The sequence below is a fragment of the Crinia signifera genome, chromosome 9 (assembly GCF_055691185.1).
Source record: "Crinia signifera chromosome 9, ASM5569118v1, whole genome shotgun sequence".
NCBI lineage: Eukaryota > Metazoa > Chordata > Amphibia > Anura > Myobatrachidae > Crinia > Crinia signifera.
Genome location: NC_139225.1, coordinates 109,561,907 through 109,584,996, shown reverse-complemented (window position 1 = coordinate 109,584,996; position 23,090 = coordinate 109,561,907). Strand labels below are relative to the sequence as shown.

General features: G+C 46.3%; 1 protein-coding gene across 1 annotated transcript in view; it reads left to right on the top strand.

Moving 5' to 3' along the window:
* The first annotated feature begins 6,507 nt into the window (after nt 1-6,507).
* The window catches only part of LOC146035828 (transmembrane 9 superfamily member 2-like), a 42,697-nt gene continuing 26,114 nt past the window's right edge, over nt 6,508-23,090 (top strand). The window contains exons 1-5 of the mRNA XM_083159484.1: nt 6,508-6,750; nt 11,303-11,370; nt 14,390-14,483; nt 17,957-18,078; nt 22,303-22,432. Of these exons, the coding sequence (XP_083015610.1) occupies nt 6,601-6,750; nt 11,303-11,370; nt 14,390-14,483; nt 17,957-18,078; nt 22,303-22,432 (564 nt within the window). The 5' untranslated portion in view covers nt 6,508-6,600. The remainder of the gene's footprint in view (nt 6,751-11,302; nt 11,371-14,389; nt 14,484-17,956; nt 18,079-22,302; nt 22,433-23,090) is intronic.

Below are 23,090 nucleotides of genomic sequence, written 5' to 3'. Positions count from 1 at the left end.
AAGAGAAGACTTCATAAGAGCAAATAAAGAGGGCTCACCACAAGCCATTATAATCCTCAGTAATAGAAAGACAAAAACAAAGATTTTCTGTTCCAGTTCTAGAGCAGCATTTCTTTGATGAAACTAAGGACCTGACTCAGCATGGCTAGCTAAACAGCGTACATAAAGCGCTGGACTCTGATCCCTGCTGCGATCCCTCCTGCAGCGCCCCCGGCCAGCATCCCCCATAGGTTTCTATGGGGGATGCCAAGCTGCCCAATGTATCAACATCGGGCAGCCCGGCTTCACATTCCTGGGCTATCGCCTATGGGCTACACACCCCGGTGGCAGTGCGGTCAGCAGAGTCACCGGGGGTAAGCGCATAACCATGCATTCGCAGACCCACCAGCTTACGGGTCAGCGCTTCGCAGGGACGGGCTCCTTTCGGAGGCTGAGGTATCCTAAATACTTGGCTTCCCCATAGCAATGTGCATGTAGAGACTTTAAGGCCCCCATTTACCATTGATCGCATTTACAATGCGATCTGGGCGGAATATTACCGCACAGGATCACATTGTAAAATGCGATAATTTCACCCCAATGTATTACCGGCCAGGGGGCTGGGACAGGGCTCCGAAAAGAGCCCGTCCCTGCGATGCCCGGAGCTGGAAGCCGGGGGGTCTGCGCATGCATGGTTATGCGCTGACCCCCACGTGACCCCACTGACCGCACTGCCGCTCGTGCAGTGCAATGTGTAGCCATAGGCTACAACGGGCTATCCCCTTATCAGAATGGCGATAGCCCAGGGGTGCGAAACCGGGCTGCCCGATGTTGACACATCGGGCAGCTTCCCATCCCCCATAGAAACCTATGGGATATGCGGCTGGCGGCGCTGCAGGGGGGGATCGCAGCAGGGTACGGAGATTCCTGCTGCGGTCCCTGTGATACATTAGGGGAATACTTCATATTTGGGGTTAACCCCCGAAAACGGCACCTCTCTGCAGTCTGCACAACACCCCACAGTTAAAGTTTAAACACCCCAGTGCACAACCCCCCAGAAGCCTGCCACCGCCGTGAACAGCAGAGCTGTGCACAGCAGGAAGCATGACTGTAAAATGGTGCTGAAATGGAGCTTTTATAGACTCGGCGTCTTGCGAGAATCCGACGCCAGCTTCCTGTGTCTATTATATGGTCATATGGTCTATTGCAGTGTAAAGTGATGTGAAATCACATGTAATAGTCCATAAACTACAAATTAAAATTATAACCTCTCACAAGACATAGATATGTAAGTAAGTAAGTAAGTAAGTTTTATTTATATAGCGCACTTTCTCCAACAGGACTCAAGGTACTTTACAGACATTAAAAATAACAATAACCATACTGTAATACAATATGGTGGAGGAACAGCGCCAATTCATACTAGACAGCATACAATTCATACTTCAGCACAATTATGTGTGGTTTGAGGACAGGTTCTATCTACAGACAACCCAAACAGTGATGGGCACAAGATTCGCCCCCAGCTATGCCAACCTCTTTATGAGCTGGTGGGAAGACCAGTGTATATGGGGAGGTGATAGACTGGGGGAGAATCTCGTGCTCTGAAAATGCTACATAGATGACATGTTCTTCATCTGGCGAGGAAGTGAAGCATCCCTCATTAAGTTCATCACATACATTAACAATAATGACAACAATCTCTGTTTTACAAGCCAATACAGTAAGACAAACATAGAATTCCTAGATCTCAATATATACATAGACAATTCAGAAATACACACAAAGACCTTCAAAGGTAGATGGGAACAGCTACATTCTCCACTCAAGCTGGCACCATTCCAACGGGCTTAAAGCCATTCCAAAAGGACAGTTCATTAGACTAAGAAGGAATTGCTCTAAATTAGAGGATTACAAACTACAAGGGCAAGAACTCAAAACACAATTTCAAGAGAAACAATACCCCATAGTAGAAATAGAATCCAGTGGGGTAGCTAAGGCGGAGCCGGTGGAGCACTTGCTGCGGGTGCCGAAATGTCACCAGGCGCTGGCGCTCCCACCACCCACTAGCTTCCTCCTGCTGCCCACACGCTAGCTTCCTCCTGTCGAGTCCCGCCTGCCTGCCAGCTTCCTCCTGCCGCTACCCGCACGACAGCTTCCTCCTGCCGCTACCTGCCCGATGACCCGCTAGCTTCCTCCTGCCACAATGCAGGCAGAGGGTCCGAGCAGTGGGAACTGCTCTGGGGAAGGATGGACGCACTGAAGTCTGTGGGAAGGGCGATCATCAGGAGCCCCAGCATAGCTCAGCTGTCCTGGGAAAAGAGGCAATCACAAAAGTAAGTGAAGCATATCCATCTATGGGCGGTATTCAATGAGGCTGATTCGCCATGTTTTTATGGCGATTTTGTGCTGTAAGGCGAATTTTTGACTAAAACGGTGAATCACCCTATTCAATGACCAGATGGCGAATACATTTCAAGGTTTTTTTCGCCATGATTCACCGAGTAGCAATCGCTATCTTTTTATGGTGAAGTGGAATGTGAACTTTTAAAATAAAGTGTTTAGTTTTTTTACAATTGGTGTTAAAAATCAGGAATTTTATTCTGAGGAGGGGCATGCTATTTTTATTCAAGTGCTGTAAGCACATGAATATATATTTAATTGAAAAAAATAGATATACAGTATATATTTTTTTTACACAGACCAGCCAGCAGGGGGCCGGAGCCGAGCCGCTCATTAGATATTCATATATTCACTTCACCCGATCATTACTTATGCATGATCGGGTGTAGTGAATATACCCAGTCCCCTGCTGGCACCCCCGGGGGGGCAGCCTGTGCTGCCTGGCACCCGGGGAGTCCACCTCCCCCCCACAAACGTTCTGGGGCAGGCAAGGAGACTTCCATCTCCCTGCCTGCCACCATCCTCAGGCTCCCTGTGGCGTCCGCCGCAGGAGCACAAATTCGCCGGTCAGGGGCAGCGAGCCCCTGACTCATTGAATACTGGAGCCGGCGAGGCTCCGGAACGCGGCGGGCAGCTGTGAATGTGCAGCGAATCCTAAACAGGATTCGCTGCACGTCGTCAGTATTCTCATTGAATACTGCCCTATGTGTTTGGTGTATACAGTAGCTGGTATGTGTCTGCCACTGCCCCAGCAGACCCTAGCCCCGGGCTCATTTCCCACGGCAGCTTGGCTTTGCGGTCACACGTCCTACTACAGCGAGAAGCTGGGTCACTCTAGTCCTAGTGAGAGCCATGCTGCTGCCTGCTCCCCTGTAACATTGAATATTTGGGGTTTCAGCAGTATAGCTATGATTATTCTGTAAACTTCCCTATCGGTCAGTAATGTTACGTGTGACCCTTACCAATCTGTATCATTTTCTCATTAAATTGGTGCCACGATTCATGCTAGCTGACACGGGAGGGACATCACTACAGCTGCCTTAAACACAAAAATAAAAACCCATGTTTGCCCCACGTTTGGGGGCTATGGTGGCTTCCTAACCTGTTGATGAGACACTGGGTGACATTCAATAGAGATCGGGGGACAAAATGACTAGAGGTCCCCCGTATTTCGAGAACCAGCACCGGGCCCAACCAGCCAGCAGGGTAATGCCACAGCCGGGGCGAGACTTTTTATACAAGTCCCCCCGGCCAAAGCATTCATCCCCCTGACCGGTCAGCAGGGGTCCTGGGGGAGTGGGGATTCCCCCAAAGAAGGGGTCCCCCCCTCCAGAACTTACCTGCCCATGCTGAAGCCCGGGGCTGTCCTAGATGCCCTTGGGCGGTGGTCATCGAGCTGATTTTGTGTAAAAAAATAGATGATAAACTATTATCTTATACCGTGGAACTAGGAGAACCACAAGCATAGGTGTGCGCACATTGAGTGTTAGGGGTGCACAGGCACCCCCTAATGCTGTGCCCAACCTTATGAACACCTCTCTGCCACTAGCAATGCCAGCAAAAGACTTCTGCTTTTTAGAACTGTATTCCATTTAAAGTAGCGCCCATCAATCAATAATGTGTGTTTGCATTGTTAATTGTACTAGACCATTGTCATATCACTACACACCTGTGTCATCCATATACAGTATGTGTATGACTGTATTTGCATGTACTGTTACACAGAGTAATTAGATTTAAACTGAAATAGGCAGGAGATTATGGTGTGGCTGAGAGACTTTTTAATATTGAAGAGAGTTCCAATAGATGACGGAAGACATGCCTGATTGGCGGTGTTAGACACGCCCAATAGGTGGAGCTACACACAACCCTTTGACAGTGCACCCCCTAATAAAATGTGCTGCGCACGCCTATGACCACAAGTCCCAGCATGCGGGGCATTAAAGGGCCCGCTGGCACTTGTAGTTCCACAGTAAAATAAATAGTTAAATAAACACACTGACACCCATTAAAAATAAAACTTTAATACATACAAAGCCCACACATACTGATACTTACCTATCTTGAGCCCGTAGGTTGGTCCCTGGGTCCGTGGTCCGGTGCTCCGAGGTCTGGGGCTCCAGGGCTGAAGAGTCCGGGGTCCAGGATCCGAAGAAATCCATAGGGGGACCTGTGGAAGAAAATCCTACTCACCAAGTTCCTCAGGAGAAGATCTGTCATCTTGATCCGACGTAGTCCAGGTCTTCTGTGTCTACTCCAGCTGGTACCCGTCTGACGAACAATACGGAGAGAGGCTGATGTTCCATCTTCAGCATTTCTCCTCCGAATGATTCTATTGGCCGCCTAGCGGCCAATCAGGAGCCGAGTTTGGCGGCCAATAGAATCATTGTGGGGGCTGCAAAAATTGAGGCAAACATAAAACAAAACCTACAACAAATTTCAGCGCATAACCGCGCATGCGCCCTTACATTAATAAATCCCAGCGGTATTGCACGATACCGCAATGCGATGTCCGGCGATGTCACCGCGCCAGCATTGGTATGTAATGATAAATGAGCCCCCATCCACTGGAGGGCGGTAGTTGAGAGCAGGGACCCCCAGATGGAGCATGCGCACAGCGTTTATTCCCCGCTGCTTAGAAAGCCGACAGGGAGGACTCCCAACAGCCCCCCCTCACCGCGGGACACTGCTGGCCGCGGGAGGGACAGCGGGACAGGCCCTGATAATCGGGACTGTCCCGCTGAAATCGGGACTGTTGGGAGGTATGCTTCCCCCAGTGACTTGTCGGCATCACCTGCGCCCCCTCCCCCCCGAGCATCACCTGGCAAATGTGGAGCAATGCAGCAGCCGCATCGAAGCCCCCCCCCCCCCCCCCACCCTGGAGCAGCGTGCCATCTGCACCCGGCCAGCAGTACCGGCACCAGCAGCGTCTGAGCACACACACTAGATATAGACATATTCTCACACACATAAAGGATAGAGCGCTGTTAGCACACCCAATAGCGATTATCATTCCTACTACAGGCTAGTCACCCTGCTTTCTTGCTATCAACTGCTAAACCGAAGCATATTTGTCTCAGTGCGCAGATAACCTCCAAAAATATTTTTGTAACTCCTTCATAAACTTGGAAACAAATGGGATACTTTGGTCCGTTAGTGCAGTGGTTCTCAAACTCGGTCCTCAGGACCCCACACGGTTCACATTTTCCAGGTCACCCGGCAGGTGCACTCATTACTGACTAACACATTTTAAAAGATCCACAGGTGGAGCTAATTATGTCACTTGTGATTCTGTGAGGAGACCTGCAAAACACGCACTGTGTGGGGTCCTGAGGACCGACTTTGAGAACCTGTGCGTTAGTGGCATTACGGTGTGTGGCGTATGTATAGTGTAAGGTGAATTGCAGTGTGTGGCATATAGTGTAAGGTGCATTGCAGTGTGTGGCATATAGTGTAAGGTGCATTACATTACAGTTGGTGGCGTATAGTGTAAGGACATGCAGTGTAATGTGCGGCAAAATGAACTTAAACCATGGTTGCCTACCTGACCCTCTCTTTCAGGGTGAAAATGCTCTGTTCCTGGACTTCCCTGGAAATGTAGGATTGCCATCACCTGTGGTGAGCTAGATATTTGATAAGAAAGGCATTTCACCACAGGTGATGGCAATCCTACATTACCAGGGAAGTCCAGGAACAGAGCATTTTCTCCCTCATGGAGAGGGTCAGGTAGGCAACCCTGACTTAAACCCAAAAGACAGTGACACCCTGTGCCTGTGGCCACCTGTGTGACCATTACACATGGAGGGGAATTGCCACACCATGATAAAGGCAGCGGTATTATATTAACAGTGGCTGCGCAGCTATACTGTAGCATGGGTCCTCAAACTGCGGCCCTCCAGATGTTGTGAAACTACAATTCCCAGCATGCCTTGCCACAGTTTTAACACTCCCCTATAGGAAAACTGTGGCAAGGCACGCTGGGATTTGTAGTTTCACCACATCTGGAGGGCCGCAGTTTGAGGACCCACGCGTGTGTGTACATTCATTGAGCACCTCCCAAGGGTATTGCTCCAGTTGCAGTGCGCGACCCCGCTTCTCCTTGGTAACATGAATGGGTCGGGGCCGCGCACGCCGCGCGGCGACGTCACCCGTCACGTACACAGGGAAACTGCCTTCATCATCTGACTCTGACTGTCCGTGTGTGTACTCGGCGTCAGGATGGAAGTGTCACCGGGGAGCAATAAGTATCTATCGGCTATTCTGCTACTGCTGTGCTCTGGCTGGTGCGCGGCCTTCTACCTCCCGGGCCTGGCCCCTGTCAGCTTCTGCAAGGAAGGAAAAGACAAGGAGGTGAAGGAGAACTGCAAGGTGAGCAGGGGGGCTAGTGAGGAGCCCGCCGGGGTCAGGAGGGGACTAGCGAGGAGCCCGCCGGGGTCAGGGAGGTGTGAGTAGCTCACCTGTGCTGTGATCAGGGGGGGATGAGTAGCTCACCTGGGCTGTGATCTGGAGGGGGAGGGGGAAGCGAGGAGTCCACCAGTGTTGGGGTCAAGGGGCGGGGGAGTGAGAACACCTGTGATGGGGACAAGGGGGGTAGTGAGTAGTCTACCTGTGGTGGGGTCAAGGTGGTGGCTAATGACGAGTCTACCTGTGGTGCGGTCAAGGGGCAAATGAGTAGTACACCTGTAGCAGGAGGGTGTAGACACAGTGATTATACAAGAGAGTATAGTTCTATAGGCCAGGTAGGGAGGGCAGACACCTGCAGTTATGATTGTAGTATGGCAGCTGGCAGACTTGTGAGAACTTTTAAGGAAGTGTTAGACACACAGATAGCCAAAGCTCAAAAGCGTTATTAGCAAATGTATGTTACGCAGAATATGTTGTGGTATATCCTTGCTAGATGTATCTGAGTTTATTATGGAAATGAGGGTTAAACTTTGTTCTGTGACTAGTGAGTTTTATTGATCCGCAGTTAAGATGTGTGCCTCATAAACCAAGTTTTAAAATGAGGAAATACACTATGTAAAGTATGTTTGTCTCTCACTGTAGTGTGCTCACTCCTGTTACAGTCACTCATTTTGTGCATCCACAGTGCCTACATCAATGTAAATATAGTTTTAACATTTTAGTTTACCTTGTTGTCATGCTGTGGTTGTATTGTGTTTTCAGGAAATCCGTTAGCTATCTAGCATTATTATTTAATACACTCATATGTTGGCTACAAAGCAGGTGTGAAGCTTAACACAATAATAGTGATATTATGTGGTTCACAAAAAAAAAAAATCAACTTGACCCAAAGTATAATTGAGGAATGTTATTAACTGAGTTTGAGGATCTGAATTTCCTGATATATGAAAATATTTGTACGGGACTTATGGTGTGTACACACGGCAGATCGCATCGGGACTCGCATAGCACGGCTAGTGTTCCCGCTAGGCTGTTTTAGCAGGGCGCTGCGCCCTGCCCGATTTTTCAAGGGCAAAATGCGCCCTGCCAAAACAGCCTGCCTCCTCCTCTTATCGTGATATCGGGGAAGCCCGGCGCCGCAGTATATAGCGGTGCCCGGCGCTTCCCCGGCAGCGGATAGCCTTCGTTGCGGCCGGGCCTGCCCCCTTCAATGACGATGCTGCCCCTTTTCCTGACAACGGCAGCCGGGCCCGCCCCTTTTCGTCACGACGCGGCCCAGGCACGCCCCTTTTGTGACGTAGGCGGCACGGGACCGCCCAGAACAGTGATGACGGCGGGCCCGGTCCGCCCCCTTGACGATGCCCCCCGTGCAGCGGCGCCCTGCCTGCCCCGGTTCCTAGAAGGAACACTACACGGCATGCTGCAGAGGGACAATTTAGACTATATAGTGCAGATCTGCTCCTCCACTTATGGTGTGTACACACGGCAGATCGCATCGGGACTTGCATAGCACGGCATGCTGCAGAGGGACAATTTAGACTATATAGTGCAGATCTCCATCTCCTCCTCCATCTCCATGACCCAGTGCTTTTTTAAGGTGCGTACCCACGGTACGATTTATGTTCCGTATGATATTGTATACGATTTCCCAGGAAAGTCCCAGTGGTCAAAAGCATAAGATTTGTGCTTAAAATAACGTACAATGTGCATAAGATATCATATACGATATGACATCACAGCTGTACTACACTATACTATCTTATGCTTTCTAGGCAGATTGAGTTGCATGCTCACCCGAGCAGCTCCCTCCCAGACGACCGGCGGGAGCGCGCATCATATGTCGGATAGTGCACTATATCTTACCGCGTGTACGCACTATCTAGCATGCTATTCGAAGCTAGCTATAGATAGTGTGCTAGATTTTGCACTATATCTTACCGTGGGTACGCACCTTTAGACTTAAAATATCAAAGACTAAGCTGACCTCTTCCCACCCTCCTGCATAAAACCCGACCATCCTAACCTGTTTATACTCACTTCTTTCCCTTCTGTGTCACCAGGGCCGGCGCTACCCACTCAGCAGCTCTTGCAAAGCAGGGAGGCGCCATGCTGAAAAGGCGCCGTCTCCCTCCCTGCTCTGCTAAAGCAGTCTCAGCCCTCAATGTCACTGCCTCCTGCATGCCGCCCGCAGCACCTGTCTGACAGCGGGTGGCAGTATGGAGAGGCTGAGCAGCTCCCTGCACCGCGCACACACTGTCCTCCTCCTGCGACCTGCCCTGTCTTCCTCATGAACACTTGCACTGAGGCATGTAGCGCTGTCTGTAAATGCCTGGATGGCATGTCATGTCCGGATCCGCCCCCTACCCATTGCTCCCTGCGCCTGTTAGCTGTCAATCAAATGACGAACAGGCAGCAGCGCCGCCTCCCCTTCCTTCCCTCTTCTTAGTGTGCTGTGGCAGTGCCACTGCCAGTCCTCAACACTCCACCCCCTGTATTTCCTCCCTTCTTCTTCCATCTCCTCCTTCTCTTCCCTCCTTTCCCCCTCAGTAACGAGTGCTGCTTTCGGATCGCATCGCACACACATTGCATGCATGCCGTGCGATGCGATCTAGCCCATAACGTATGCGATTCTCGCAGCGTGTATGGGCACCTTTAGTGCCTGCAACATTTTGCGGACACAGCACTGAGATGGTGTATGCATACATGCACATGAGATCCTTCATAGGATCGCATGTTGCATACACTCCCACAATCGGGCTGCAGTTTGTTGCAATGGCGATGTGAAAGTGTGCAAAATGTATGGTTTGCAGGAGGGTGCCGTACACCCTAGCACCGGCCCTGTGTGTCACCCCTGTTTGTCTGTCTAACCCTCTCTTTTTTAAAATGTAAGCTCTCGCAAACAGGGCCCTCTCTCCTCATGTGCCTTTCTTATAATATATAAACCTCTGCCACCCTGATGATTGCTGCAGTGTCCTGTCCCCTGATGCAACTATCCGTATTAACAGTGTTCTTGTCCTAAACTTTCTTGTACTGTAATTTGGTATGTGTTTTTGCTCATAACTATGCTCTGTAAAGCGCTGCGTAATATGTGTGCGCAATATAAGAAACTGTTAATAAATACAATAAATAATAGGTACTTGTTTTCTAGCATGGCACCCATCGCATACCGTATTTAGTGGTGTGCGATGCGATCTTCCCGTTAAATCAACAGGAGTGCTTGTACAATGAAATATCGCATGCCATCAAATGGCATGCAATGCGATTTTTAATTGTACAAGCACCCTGATGGGTGATTACAATGTTAAATGCACCCCCATTGTCAACGCCACCCCCACTATCAACACCAACCCGAAGCATGGCGAGCGCAGCGGTACTCGTCCTCCGACCTTTTCATACTCCCACTAGCCACGTTGGCGTGGAGTTGATTGTAGATAGTGTGGCGAGCGGACGCGGAATACAAGCCCGAAGCGTGGCGAGCGCAGCGGAATACATGTAAAGTAATCAGTGTCCCCTCGTGGGGTTCGCTGAGCTCGCCACACTATCTAAAATCAACTCCACGCCGACGTGTATAGTGGGGGTATGAAAAGGTCGGAGGACGCGTACCGCTGCGCTCTCCACGGTTTGGGTTGGTGTTGATAGTGGAGGTGGTGTTGACAATTGGGGTGCATTTAACATTGTAAGCACCCATTAGGTGCATTAAAAATCGCATGCCGCTATATTGCATGCGATGCGATTGCATAAGATGCACTTCGATCAAAATTGGGGGCGCCGTGCTAGGAAACAAGTACCAATAAATATCTTGACAGAAACTCACAAGCATCCAAAGACCACGGGAAACAATGAAGAAAAAGGAAAATATAATGTTCCCGTGCATAAAAGAATGTTTCAGGAGTCTGACCATTTCTGACGTGAATATACAAATATAAATAAGCAAGAAATTAACTTTAAACATGCTTGACCCCCTAGGATCACACAAGAACAGTAATAGAAGGATCTCTGTTCTGTCATGCTCAGGAGATTGATATAGGACATTGATAAATGTCCTATTTCTCCACTGAAACCCTTTTTATTCAGTGGTTCTCAAACGGTGTGGTGTGGGGCAGTTGTAGGGGCCCTATTGTTCATTCTAGTACCCTGCATCTTTCAAAACCTGTGCAGTTTGTCTTCCCTGACTGAGTGTCGCTATCTGCTCTGGTGCAATTAGCGCAGAGAGGTTTGTATTTCAGCATGGACCAGACCTATACTAGAGACACCCCAAACAGATCAAATTTCTCTTATCTCAGCCCCCTCCCCCAGGGGATCTGAGCTGAAATGACTGTGCCGGAATCTTTTTGAACCGGAACGAAGCATCAATTGAATTGCTCCATCTGGGAGCTGTCAGAGTCTTGCAAAACTATTGAATGTTGCCCATAAAGTCTAGCCTTTTTTGTGTTTTGAAGTAAGTGCATTGTAAAGCCAGATATTTTTGTTACTTTGCTATAAAGTATATTCATTTCTTAATTGTTTTTTCTTTCAGTCAGTAGTTGAACTCTTCGTAAACAGATTGGATTCTGTTGAGTCCGTTCTTCCCTACGAGTATGATGCGTAAGTATCAAGATTGTTCTTTTACGCACTGTATGCTATTAGAATACAACTTTAGTATTTTTTTGTTGAAGCTTTTGTATATTTATACAAAGTACATGTTATTTGGTATATTGTGGCGGAAAATATTTTAGATTAATGAGAGTATACCAAAAGCAGTATGGTAGAGATATTTTTAAACTGTCTCACCCAGCACCTCGCACTGCAGGAAGGCTCTCCTGCGTTGATAATTGCATGTAGATCTGTCCCTTTTTGTTATGGTACCACAAGCCATAGGCTTTTATAGAAGCACAATCTTGGGGTATTTTAATAAATAATTATCTTCAAGGCATTCACTTCCTGTAAATGAGTGTTTCTACTTTGTATCTACAGTACATTTCCCATAATCTTAAGTCCCATACACACTGGGCTATTTTGAGCTGAAAGCGGCTCCGTTTTGTCATATTAACTGGTTTGAGCTCAAAAGCTGCCCGGTGTGTACGGCTGGACGGTGAGCGCTGATGCGCGCTCCCAGATCATCGCTGGCGACCGCCGTTCATCTCCTGGTTTCACCAGAAGACTGAGCGGCTTTCCATAGAGTCCTGCTATAGAAAGCCCTATAACCCCCTGTGAAAATCGCTGGCCAGGGGGGAAAATGCTCTGTGTGTATGGTCTGAGTGATTTTCAGCCCAGCAATTTTCCCATCATCACTGTCCATACATACCGGGCAAAGTCGCAGAGTGTGTTTGGACCTTTAGTTGTTCTAGATACTGACTACTTTTCACTCAGTAGGTAAGTTAGCAGAGGTGCTGCAGTGCTCCTGCTTTGCCTAAGTCAGTGATGGCTAACCTTGGCACTCCAGCTGTTGTTGAACTACACATCCCAGCATGCCCTGCATCAGTTTTAGCATGGCCAAATAGTGAAACTGTAGCAGGACATGCTGGGATGTGTAGTTCAACAACAGCTGGAGTGTCAAGGTTAGCCATCACTGGTCTACAGTGTCTAGGTACCAAAATATTGTAATGCAATTGGTAAACACTGACAAAAGGTCGACACAAGTATCTGTCGACATGGAAAAGGAGGACACGAGTTTTAAATGTTTCTGTCTATTTTAACATCTACTGTCATGGACCCCCAGTTAGTGTAGTGCTTACCCTCACATGGCTTTGGGCATGGTGGCTTGCTTTGCTCAGCCCACTTTACCATTCCCAATTGTAGTCCACATGGATGGTAAGGTAGGAAAATCCCCAAAAAGTAAAAAAATAAAAATACATTTGAGAAACTCATGTCGACCTATCGCGTGCTGACTTTTTGTGTCGACCTATTGACTGCCTACCTAGGCACTGGGGGCATTTTGCGTTTCTGTTTTACTTTTTATTTATTTTTTATTTGAGTAATCTGTCAGTGAACATGTTCTTGCATGGGAAATGCTGCAGTAGGAGAGTCCCCTCCCCCCCTCCCCCCTTTTTTTCCTTGCAGTACCATTTTTTTATTATTATTAGTGTTCACTCTAGGAGTGACACCGGGCAGGGTGCTGGGGGGCAGACCGGGCACGCCGACGTCACAGCTGGGGGTGTGCCCGGGCCGCGACGTCATGAAAGGGGCGTGCCCGGACCACCGACGTCGTGAAGGGGGTGTGCCCGGGCCGCTGCCGTAATGAAAGAGGCGTGCTTGGGCCGCCACAGTCATCAAAGGGAGCGGGCCCGGCCCCTCCGAAGCCACTGTGCTGCCGGGGAAGCGCCAGGCATCGCCGTCAACGGCGACGCTGGGCTTCCCTGTGAGGATGTTTTAGCATTTTGCCCTTTAAAAATCAGGCAGGGCGCAGCGCCCCGCTAAAACAGCCTAACACTAATTGTTGTTGTTGTTATTTGAACCAAGGGCCACCATAAAACACTACATGTCATGCTAGACTATTTACCCTTTTCTCTTCATGAAACTCCATCTATAGAAGGTTGAGCAGGATTCATGATTGGCAGTATAGCATGTGTGGGGAAGGTGCTAAATAAGTAGATACTAAATAAGACGTTGATTCTAATGGGTTGTTATGGGCAACATCCCATCTTTAATAGAGCTCCCATCTTAGTCAATAAACCCCAACATGTTTTTTCTCTTATAATTCGTTTCAGATATAAGTAAAGCTAATCTTAGCCCAGCACTGTTTGTCTTGATGGAATTTTCCTGCTCTTGCTCTACTTCCTCACCATTCTCTTCCTCGTCATCATCACCTCTTTATCCTCTGCTGAGGATTAACTTCCTTGCTTTTCACCATGTGCAGGACACATGGCTGCACGCAGGTAGCTAGGCAAGCCCTCTCTTGTCAGTGCCGCACATGCCCCCACAGCTTTGTTCTCATTTGTTCCCTGATATGCCTGTCATTAGCTGTTGTGCCATTACGCCACGCATGTCCAAACTGTGGCCCTCCAGCTGTTGTGAAACTACACATCCCAGCATGCCTTGCAATAGTTTTAGCATTCCCGAACCGCAAAACTGTGGCCAAGGTATGATGGGACTTGTAGTTTCACCACAGCTGGAGGGCCTTAGTTTGGACATGCCTGCATTACGCAGTCTCCATAGCACATTTCTCTTCTGTGCGGCATGCATAGCGGTCCACTCTGATTGGCTGCTCCCCTGCATTAGATCCTTTGCTACCCTTAGATTCATCAGAATACCCTTTTTTTTTCCCCCTTTCTTTTGTTAAAGCTTCGGATTGGTTTAACCTTATGCTTGTAATGCTTAAATAAAGAAAGGCAATATTTTAATACGGTGGTATAAATTTGCTATATAGCACAAAGATGCCACATCTTATGTGATTTTTGTTGATGGATTTAAAAGGGCAGCTATATTTAATGCAAAACATGTTTGCTTTTCCATTTAAATATAATTTCTTTTAAATCAAGTGGCCTTAACCACTGAAAACATGACCGCTTTGCAAAGGGGCTCCTAGTAAATTAAGCCCCATGACTTATTGCCCAGGTCTGTATGAATGTTTCATCTTCAAAGAAAATGCAAATACTAATGAATTCTCTCTACTACTCTACTATAGCTTTGACTTCTGCAAGGATATAGATGAGAGGCATCCTTCTGAGAATCTCGGACAAGTCCTGTTTGGGGAAAGAATTGCATCATCTCCATATAAGGTTTATATTGTTTACTTGGCGACACAGCTGGCTTTACTATTTTATGTTAAGCATTTTTTTCTTTTAATACCTTAACTGCTATTGGAGGTGGGTCATTGTTTCAAACCTATTTAGGTCGACAGTCACTAGGTCAGTGATGGCTAACCTTGACAATCCAGCTGTTGTGTAACTACACATCCCAGCATACCCTGCTACAGTTTTAGCATGGCCAAATAGTAAAACTTAAGCAGGGCATGCTGGGATGGATTGTTCAACAACAGCGGGAGTGTCTAGGTTAGCCATCCTCACACTAGGTCAACTCTATGGTCGACATGACTTAGGTCAACAGGCTCATTAGTTCGACGTGGAAGGCACAAAAAGGTTCAAATAAGTTTTTGTGGTTTTTGGGAGCCATTAATCATTTTCAGGCACATGTAACCCCAATTAGTGAGCCATGTACCCTTGCCTTGTTCTCTATGCTAAGTACAAGCTACCTCAGCGTGCTGCACAGGTGACTATTCCCAATCATAGTCCATGTTGATGGTAAAGGTTGAAACGGTTGAACACCACCACTGTGACCAGACTAGTGAGGAAATGGTTTTGTACATTTGTGTTAGAGCGTCCCTTGTAAAATATAATGCGGTATAGGAATGTGCACATCTCAGGACATATAAGAAAAGTGCGCAGATCAGCAGGATATTCTTGCAACTAATTTTGTGTGGGTGGTGCAGGGACCTTGCTTTTCTGGTGGATTCTGCAAGGGCTCTTCAGTAAATTGTATAATAATCTTATGCTACCCATACACTTATGCGATCAGGTTCGATGCGACATCGAAGTGTGATGTCCATCGAATCCGATTGCATCTTGTGGTGCAAAAGTGCCCCTTTCAGCACCTGATGTTGCATGCCATCTTGAGGTGGCACATTGGGTGCTGGCAGAGGGCAGTTGTATCGTTGCACTAGAAGTAATGCTAGCAGGGGTCAGGGGTGGCTGCAGAATTGTTTAAAACACTGGGCAGCCCTCTGATTGGCTGAGAGCTCAGCCAATCAGAGGGCTGCCCAGTGTTTTAAACAATCTGCCGCTGACCCCCGCCCCCTTCTAGTGATACGCTACTCCGCCGCCCTTTGCCTGCCCTCTCCCACGCCTCCTCGACCCCCTCTCCCCAAACCCCACACCGCCAAAAGTGTTCCATCCGCCCCCCCCATTTGCAGATTGCATTAGAGCAATCGCATGTAGTTAAAAACCACATGCAATCGCTCCTGCTATTCGATAGATTTTATGTGCAGAACATAAGATCTATCGACGCGACATTCGATGGTGTGCCCGCTCATCACGTCAAATGGTCTTTTTTTTTAAAATGCATACAATCATTCGATTTATTGGTCAGATGTGGTCCAAATCGAATAATTGCCTGCAATATCTCACAAGCGTATGGGCAGCATTACAGAGCAACATTGGTACGTCAGAACAACCGACCAGAAAGGACGTTTCCACGCAATCACAGTATTATAGTCATTCCTTTCATTGTTTTATTGCTTTCTGTTATTGCTTCAGAGGGTGATATATCTCTATATATATATATATATATATCTCCTATAGTGATTTCAGGGCTGCAATGTAATGTTTCATTACACAGGAACAGTCGCACATTGGCCCTTATTCAGATCTGATCGCAGTACAAATTTGTTCTCAAAATGGGCAAAACTATGTGCACTGCAGGTGGGGCAGATGTAACCTGTATAGAGTTAGATTTGTGAGTTATTTTGTTTCTGTGCAGGGTAAATACTGGCTGCATTATTTTTACGCTGCAATTTCGATTTCAGTTTCAACACATTTCTCTGAATGTAACTCTCTCTGCACATGTTACATCTGCCCCACCTGCAGTGCACATGTCTTTTCCCATTTTGAGAACACATTTGTACTGCGATCAGATCTAAGGGCTATTTTGTTATTTGTATTTTTATTTTATTAAGTCTACTACACAAGTATCCGGAATCTGTGCACAGTAGTTTCATTTGTGAGGAGTGTAATCTCAGAAATGTCTTGGAAATGTAATGGTGAGTGTGAGGTGGTTATGCAAATGCATGGCCATAGTCCTGCTTATACTGAAGGTGTGCTGTTGCAGGCATGTCACCGTTATAGCAAACTCGGGGACCTAATCACTTACATTGGAGGCTGTAGTCTTCTGGGAAATCTGCCCGGCATTGGACAGGGACAGGTTGTAATGGTGCCTTCGATGGTTGAGTCTTAAGATGCATCAAGCTATGTTGTGTCTTAGGGCAGTATTCAATGAGAAAAATTCTCCGTGTTTTATGGAGAATTTTTGCTTTTTTTCGCCCTGGACGGAGCATTTTGCTCTCCAAAAGTGAACCACCCTATTCAATGTGAAATATTCGCCGTCTTTCTAAGTGATTTTCGCCGTCTCTCTCCGTGTAGAAATTCTCCATCTTTTGATGGAGAGCTGGAATGTGAACTTTTAATCTAAAAGGTTTTTTTTTTTTAATTTTGGTGTAAAAAAATCAGGTTTTTCTGTGAAGGGGCATGTTATTTTTATTCATGTGCTTATATAAGCACATGAATATATATTTAATAAAAAAAAAAAAAAAAAAATTAAATTTTTTTTTTTTTTTAACACAGTGCAGCCAGCAGGGGGCCGGAGCGCTCGAGCCGCTCATTAGCTATTCATATATTCACTGCACCCGATAGTTAATATGCACGTTCGGGTGCAGTGAATACTGGGTCCCCCGCTGGCTATAGGGGGGGGGGGGCAGCCTGTGCTGCCTGGGTCCCGGGGGGGCCCCCTACCCTCCACATATGTTCTGGGGCATCCAGGGAGACTTTAATCTCCCTGGATGCCACCGTCCCACGGCTCCCTGTCAGCTCCCTGCCGCGGACGCTCGTCCGCTGCAGGGGTTAAGACTCGCCGCGAGTGGCGGCGAGTCTTAAATACGTTGAATAGTGGGAGCAGGAGGCTCCGGAACACGGCGAGTGCATGGCGAGAGAAAAAATCTCTCGCCATGCACAGAGAATTTTCTACATTGAATACTGCCCTTAAAGTGGGCGTCTCAGTCCTTGCACATTTAAACACTTATGGCTAATTTTACAGGGAGACACAGACATGGGTCCAATGGATCAGACCCATGAACTGTACGCATATAAAGACTATTTATTGGATGGATACGTTTCTAGGTTTGACAAACATTCATAATGCATAATGATCACCGCTAAAAGACCGTGTCATAGGGCCTAAATTAGGTTGTTTTGCATAAGCAAGAGGGTTAGGCTGTTGGAGGGAAGGGTTACAGTACTTACCAAAATGTGTCAGGATTATGAACTTGGAGTATTTTGGCTGTCAGATCCCATAACATAAAAAAAAAAATTACTTTAACAATAATTTTATTTTGTAGAACACCGGTTTGACGGTGTCAAACTCCCCATTTGTTGCAGCAGATTTCACAATTCCTACTTGTAATTTTTTTTTTTTTTTTTTGCAGTTCAACTTTAACAAGAATGTGAGCTGTCAGCAAGTGTGCAAAAAGACATATGACCCAAAATCAGATCTAAAAGATCTTGAGTTCATTAAAAAAGGAATACAACTCAATTATCAGCATCACTGGTGAGTATCATTACTGTGGCTGAGCGATCGCACAGAGCGCTACTCTGTTTAGGGTGTGCTACTATGTAACTAACACTGCCAAGGGAATCCTTATGGGGGAAATTTACTAATATGGGAGTACTATTTCAGATGGGACGTTGCTATGGACTACCAATCTGATCCTATATATTCTCTTCTAGAAGGTGCTAAATAAGTAGATTCTGATTGGTTGCCTATAGCAACATCCCATGTGAAATAGAACTCCCATCTTAGTAAACATCCTTGAAATGTGCAGCATACAAGGGACTCTTACAGAAGGGTCCTGCATCTGTTGACACCACACCAGTGGTATTTATTAAGCAACATATTTGCATTGCATTCTCAAAGTAGTTCTACATTTTATTTACTTTGCTATAATAAAAACCGGTACTTGTTTCCTAGCAGGGCGCCCACTAAGCAAATAGCTGAGTGTGCTATTCTGTACTGCACAGGAGTGCTTATACAATGAAATATCGCGTAGGATCACATGGCATCAAATGCAATGCGATATTTCATTGTACAAGCACCAATGCCATGAGATGTGATGGGTGCTTACAATGAGATGTGATGCTATGTTATGTTTGCATAGTATGTGATGTGATGGGTGCTTACAATTGTAAGCACTGGCACCTACGCCATTGTTTAGCATCAACCCCAGTATCCACGCCACCCCGAAGCGTGGCGAGTGCAGCGGTAAGCGTCCTCCGTCCTTTTCATACCCCCACTATCCACGTCGGCGTGGAGTTGATTTTAGATAGTGTGGCCGGTATTAGCTGTTACATTTATATAGCGTAATACTGTAGCACACTACTAGCATACTATCCTATATAATCATTTTTATCTTATTATATATACTATTTGCATTGCTATTATTATTATTATTATTATTCAAATTGCAGACTATAATAAATATTCATTTTCACCAAACCACTGTGTACGTAATATTTTTCATATTGGAAGTATAGCGCAGGGTGTACATCCCCCTTGTTAGCATTTGCAGAGGCTGGGAGTGTACAGTACCATTACATTAAGATACAGCTGGAAGGGAAATTGTACCTAAAGTACATTTCTTTCAAAGTCATTATCTTTATATGGCTCAGTGCTCCCATGGATGAGACTTAATGCCCCCATACATAGAGCCTTGGGACAAGTCGGACCCAATTCTCCTCCGAGCCGCCCCGGCAGCTCCCCGGGAGGCTCACATCCGATTTAGGACTTGATGTGCCATTTTTTTACATGTGATAAATAGCATGCGATTGATCATGTGTAAAAAAAAATAACAGGCAGCTGCAGGGCGGTGAGGAGCAGTGGGGGCGGGCGGCGGCACTTCTGGCCGGCTGGGGAGGAAGCAGTGGGGCAGCAGCATTAATTCGATCAGTCGGGGCGGGCGGCGGTGACCATCAGTCTCCACTGTCCAGCGTCGTAGCGGGCAGCGGCGGCTATTACATCTTTAAAATAATGTGTCAAATGACTTTCCGGCTTTTGATTGGCTGAGATAGAGCACTCCTCAGCCAATCATTAGCCGGGCAGTCATTTGACATGTTATTTTAAAGTTGTGGCTGCAGTGCCCGCCTGCTACGGCGCTGGACAGTGGACACTGATGATCTGGTCACCGCCGCCCGCCCCAGCACTGATCTGATTACCACCACCGCCCACTGCAGTGCACATAAAAACATCGCAGGTACAAAAAAGCACCTGCGATATTTCACTGATGTGTCCGATTGCGACACATCTTATGTCCCGCCGGTCCAACCCCTGGGGCCGGGTCCGATATGCACAGGACTGTGCATCGGACCCGACGCCATGTCAAGAAGAACCGATTTGGTCTGATTTATCGGGCCGATTGATCGCAATCGGCCGAAATCGGTCCAAATTGGCTCAATATATGCCCACCTTTTATTCTTCGCCATAACTTGTTTTTCTTGTTAATAGCAAAACTATGGGCCTTATTCGAGTTCACTCTTTCAGACAAAATCCTTCTTAGATGGACAAAACCATGTGCACTGCAGGAGGGCAGATGTAACTTGTGCAGATCTAATTAGATTTGGGTGCGGTTTTACTTTAAAGTGAGATCTATATTGCAGTGTTAAAATAAAGCAGCCAGTATTTACCCTGCAAAGAATCACCAAATCTATTTCTATCTGTACATGTTACATCTGCCCCCCTGCAGTACACATGGTTTTGTCCATCTAAGAAGGATTTTGTCAGAAAGAGTGAACTCGAATAAGGCCCTATGTTTTGTAGTAAAAATGACTGAATAATCTCACTTACCAATTCACACAACCTTGGCTACAAACCCAGGTGCCCAACTATAACCAGCTTTTTTGTTAAGGGACTCCCCCAGTGGCACAAGTGACATCATGGACAGTTGGTATTGTGTACAAGTGAGACACTGTTATAGCAGTTGAGTGAGGTGGCCAGCACTGCAGGTGTATAAAGGGCCCCATACATCAGCAATTAATTGTGACAATTATCAGATATGGAGATGATTGCCACAATTAATTTTAGATGTGTGGGCTCCACCTTTTCGCAATCCCAATCAAAATCGCCAATCGATTGCTTAATCAGGTTTTTAAACATGTTTAATCTGGTATTATCTGCGGATCTTTTTTATATGTGTGGGCATTCCCAATTTGTCTTCGTCTATTTACATTATGAACAGCTGAAATGACAATCGATTGGGCAATTTCCAGATATGAAGATGCAATCTTTAGATGGAAAAATGTGCCGATCACTGAAATAAATCTGTAATGTGTGGGCAAGTCAGATAGATTGTAAAATCCATTTATCTGGCCAAAATATCCCTGTATCTGAAAATCCATAAATTGTGATTGCTGATGTATGGGGCCCATTACACTACAAGCAGTGTAATTGTCTTGTTTGCTGCTATAAAGATTTATGGGGGAGGTTGGTTCATAAATGTTTTCACTTGTCTTTGTAATGTGGAGGGAAACGCTTTCCTTTTGCCAGCAATCAGCATCCTTGTTCATAGCCATGTAATACACCAAATCTTTGTACCTTAAATAATATTCCTATTGTGGGAAAGCTGGATATTTAAAAATCCCTTTGCTACGTTGGTCTTCCAAACTCTTATGGCTGTATCTATAGGTAATGACATTTCTCCAGTGTGTCTGGGAATGTATAATGAATAGGGTCGTCATACATTTGTGTAGTTTAGGACTTCTTACATTTACTGTAGCAAATGTTTTTGCCATCCAATGTCGTAATTGTTTACAAAGACTCTTCTTCATGTAATTAATCTTGTATCAGCAGTTGTAGGATCAATTTCCTAGAAGAAAAAAAAAAAGCTTTTGAAATGATCTATTTTAATAGTTGACTACTTGGTTTGATTTCTGCACTTGAAAGTGTAAATGTTTGAATGGCACAATTCTTAAACACGATGGGTAATGCTGTCCCTCCTCAATATCGGCCGACACCTAATCTTTGTATAGTTAGCTCTGGCTGCGTAATGTGCTTGGTTAGCTGGAAATGGCACAGATTGTGTGATTTGCTATTAGTGAGCCATTAACCTAAGGACATTGACGTGCTGGTCTCTGGCTGCCTCTTAGCCTTATGGAGGACTCGTGAATACAGATATTGGCCAGTGCATGAATGGCCTGAAGATCCTGTGACAGTACCCTAGAGCTGGGATGGGAAACCTTTGGCGTCCCGCTGTTTCATTACACGTCCCAGCATGCCCTGCAATGGTTTTAGCATGACATCAGCATGCAGGGCGAGCTGGGATATTTAGGTCAACAAAAGCTGGAGTGCCAAAGGTTCCCCATCCCTGCCCTAGACGTTCCCATACGTGGTCCTAAAGGCACCCCAACGGTCCAGGTTTTCAGTATATTTGTTGCTCAGCACAGATGGTTTAATCTAATTGCCTGAGGTACTATTTAAGACACCTGTGGCCGAGCATGCCTTGGGCTATTGGGGCACTTTGAGGACCACATTTGGGAGCCTCTGCATTACCCACACTGATTTTATTATTTGTGTGTTACACCAAAACCTTGTGTCCTGAGGTGCAGAGTTGGCCAGTGTCATCTGGGACCAGGGTTTTGCTTTGCATGATATACCGACCATATTCTTCTTGGTGGAAAAAAGAAAAAGTTCTGCATGCATATTAAAGCCTAATACTAATAAATGTATCATTACAGGGACCATTAGCAAGATAAACATGATTGTTGTGGTCTTTACATCCCCCAGGATCATTGATAACATGCCAGTGACTTGGTGCTATGAAGTTGAAGAAGGTCAAAAGTACTGCAGTCCAGGATTCCCAATAGGATGTGCAGTGACCTCAGATGGAAGAGTGAAAGATGCATGCGTCATTAATGTAAGTGAAATGATCACAATATAAAGATATTGTAAAGAAATGATCTCCTGTAACACGTTGTCTACTTGTGTTGCCTGCCTGCATGCATACTGCCTGAGCATTTGGCCCTGCTGCTGTAAATTCAGTGTCTGCTTACTTTGCTGGTCTGGCTGTAAATGTTCTTTGTGGGTACATAATGTGCTTGCTACAAACCCATGAAGACTGCTGCAGCCCTGTTGTATTCTCCTAGAATTCTTTATTTTGCTGTAGACACATGCATTACTTTTGTGCATTGAATATTTGTGTCTTTTAACCCTTTGAGGGCCAACGTTGCTGTGAGATCCTCAAAATATCTGCAAAAAATGGCAGCGCTGTTCACAGCGACTGGTTTTTTTTTTTTTTTTATTTGTGTGCAATAATTCACTGAACTTCAATGAATTGACTTGGCTGTATTTGTATTTATACTAAAAGAACAGTTGCTGTGAGTGATGCTGGCATTAGCGGATATTTTGAGGATTGCTCACAGCAATGTTGGCACTCAAAGGGTTAAATATGCATTTCTGTGGATGGCATTCATGTGCCATCATAGGATGCTCCAGTACTGTAAGAAAACCATTTCACTGAAAGTACAGTACAACCCATTAGGGCGTCTTTTGTGCGCCTGTAAAATTGGTCCTCT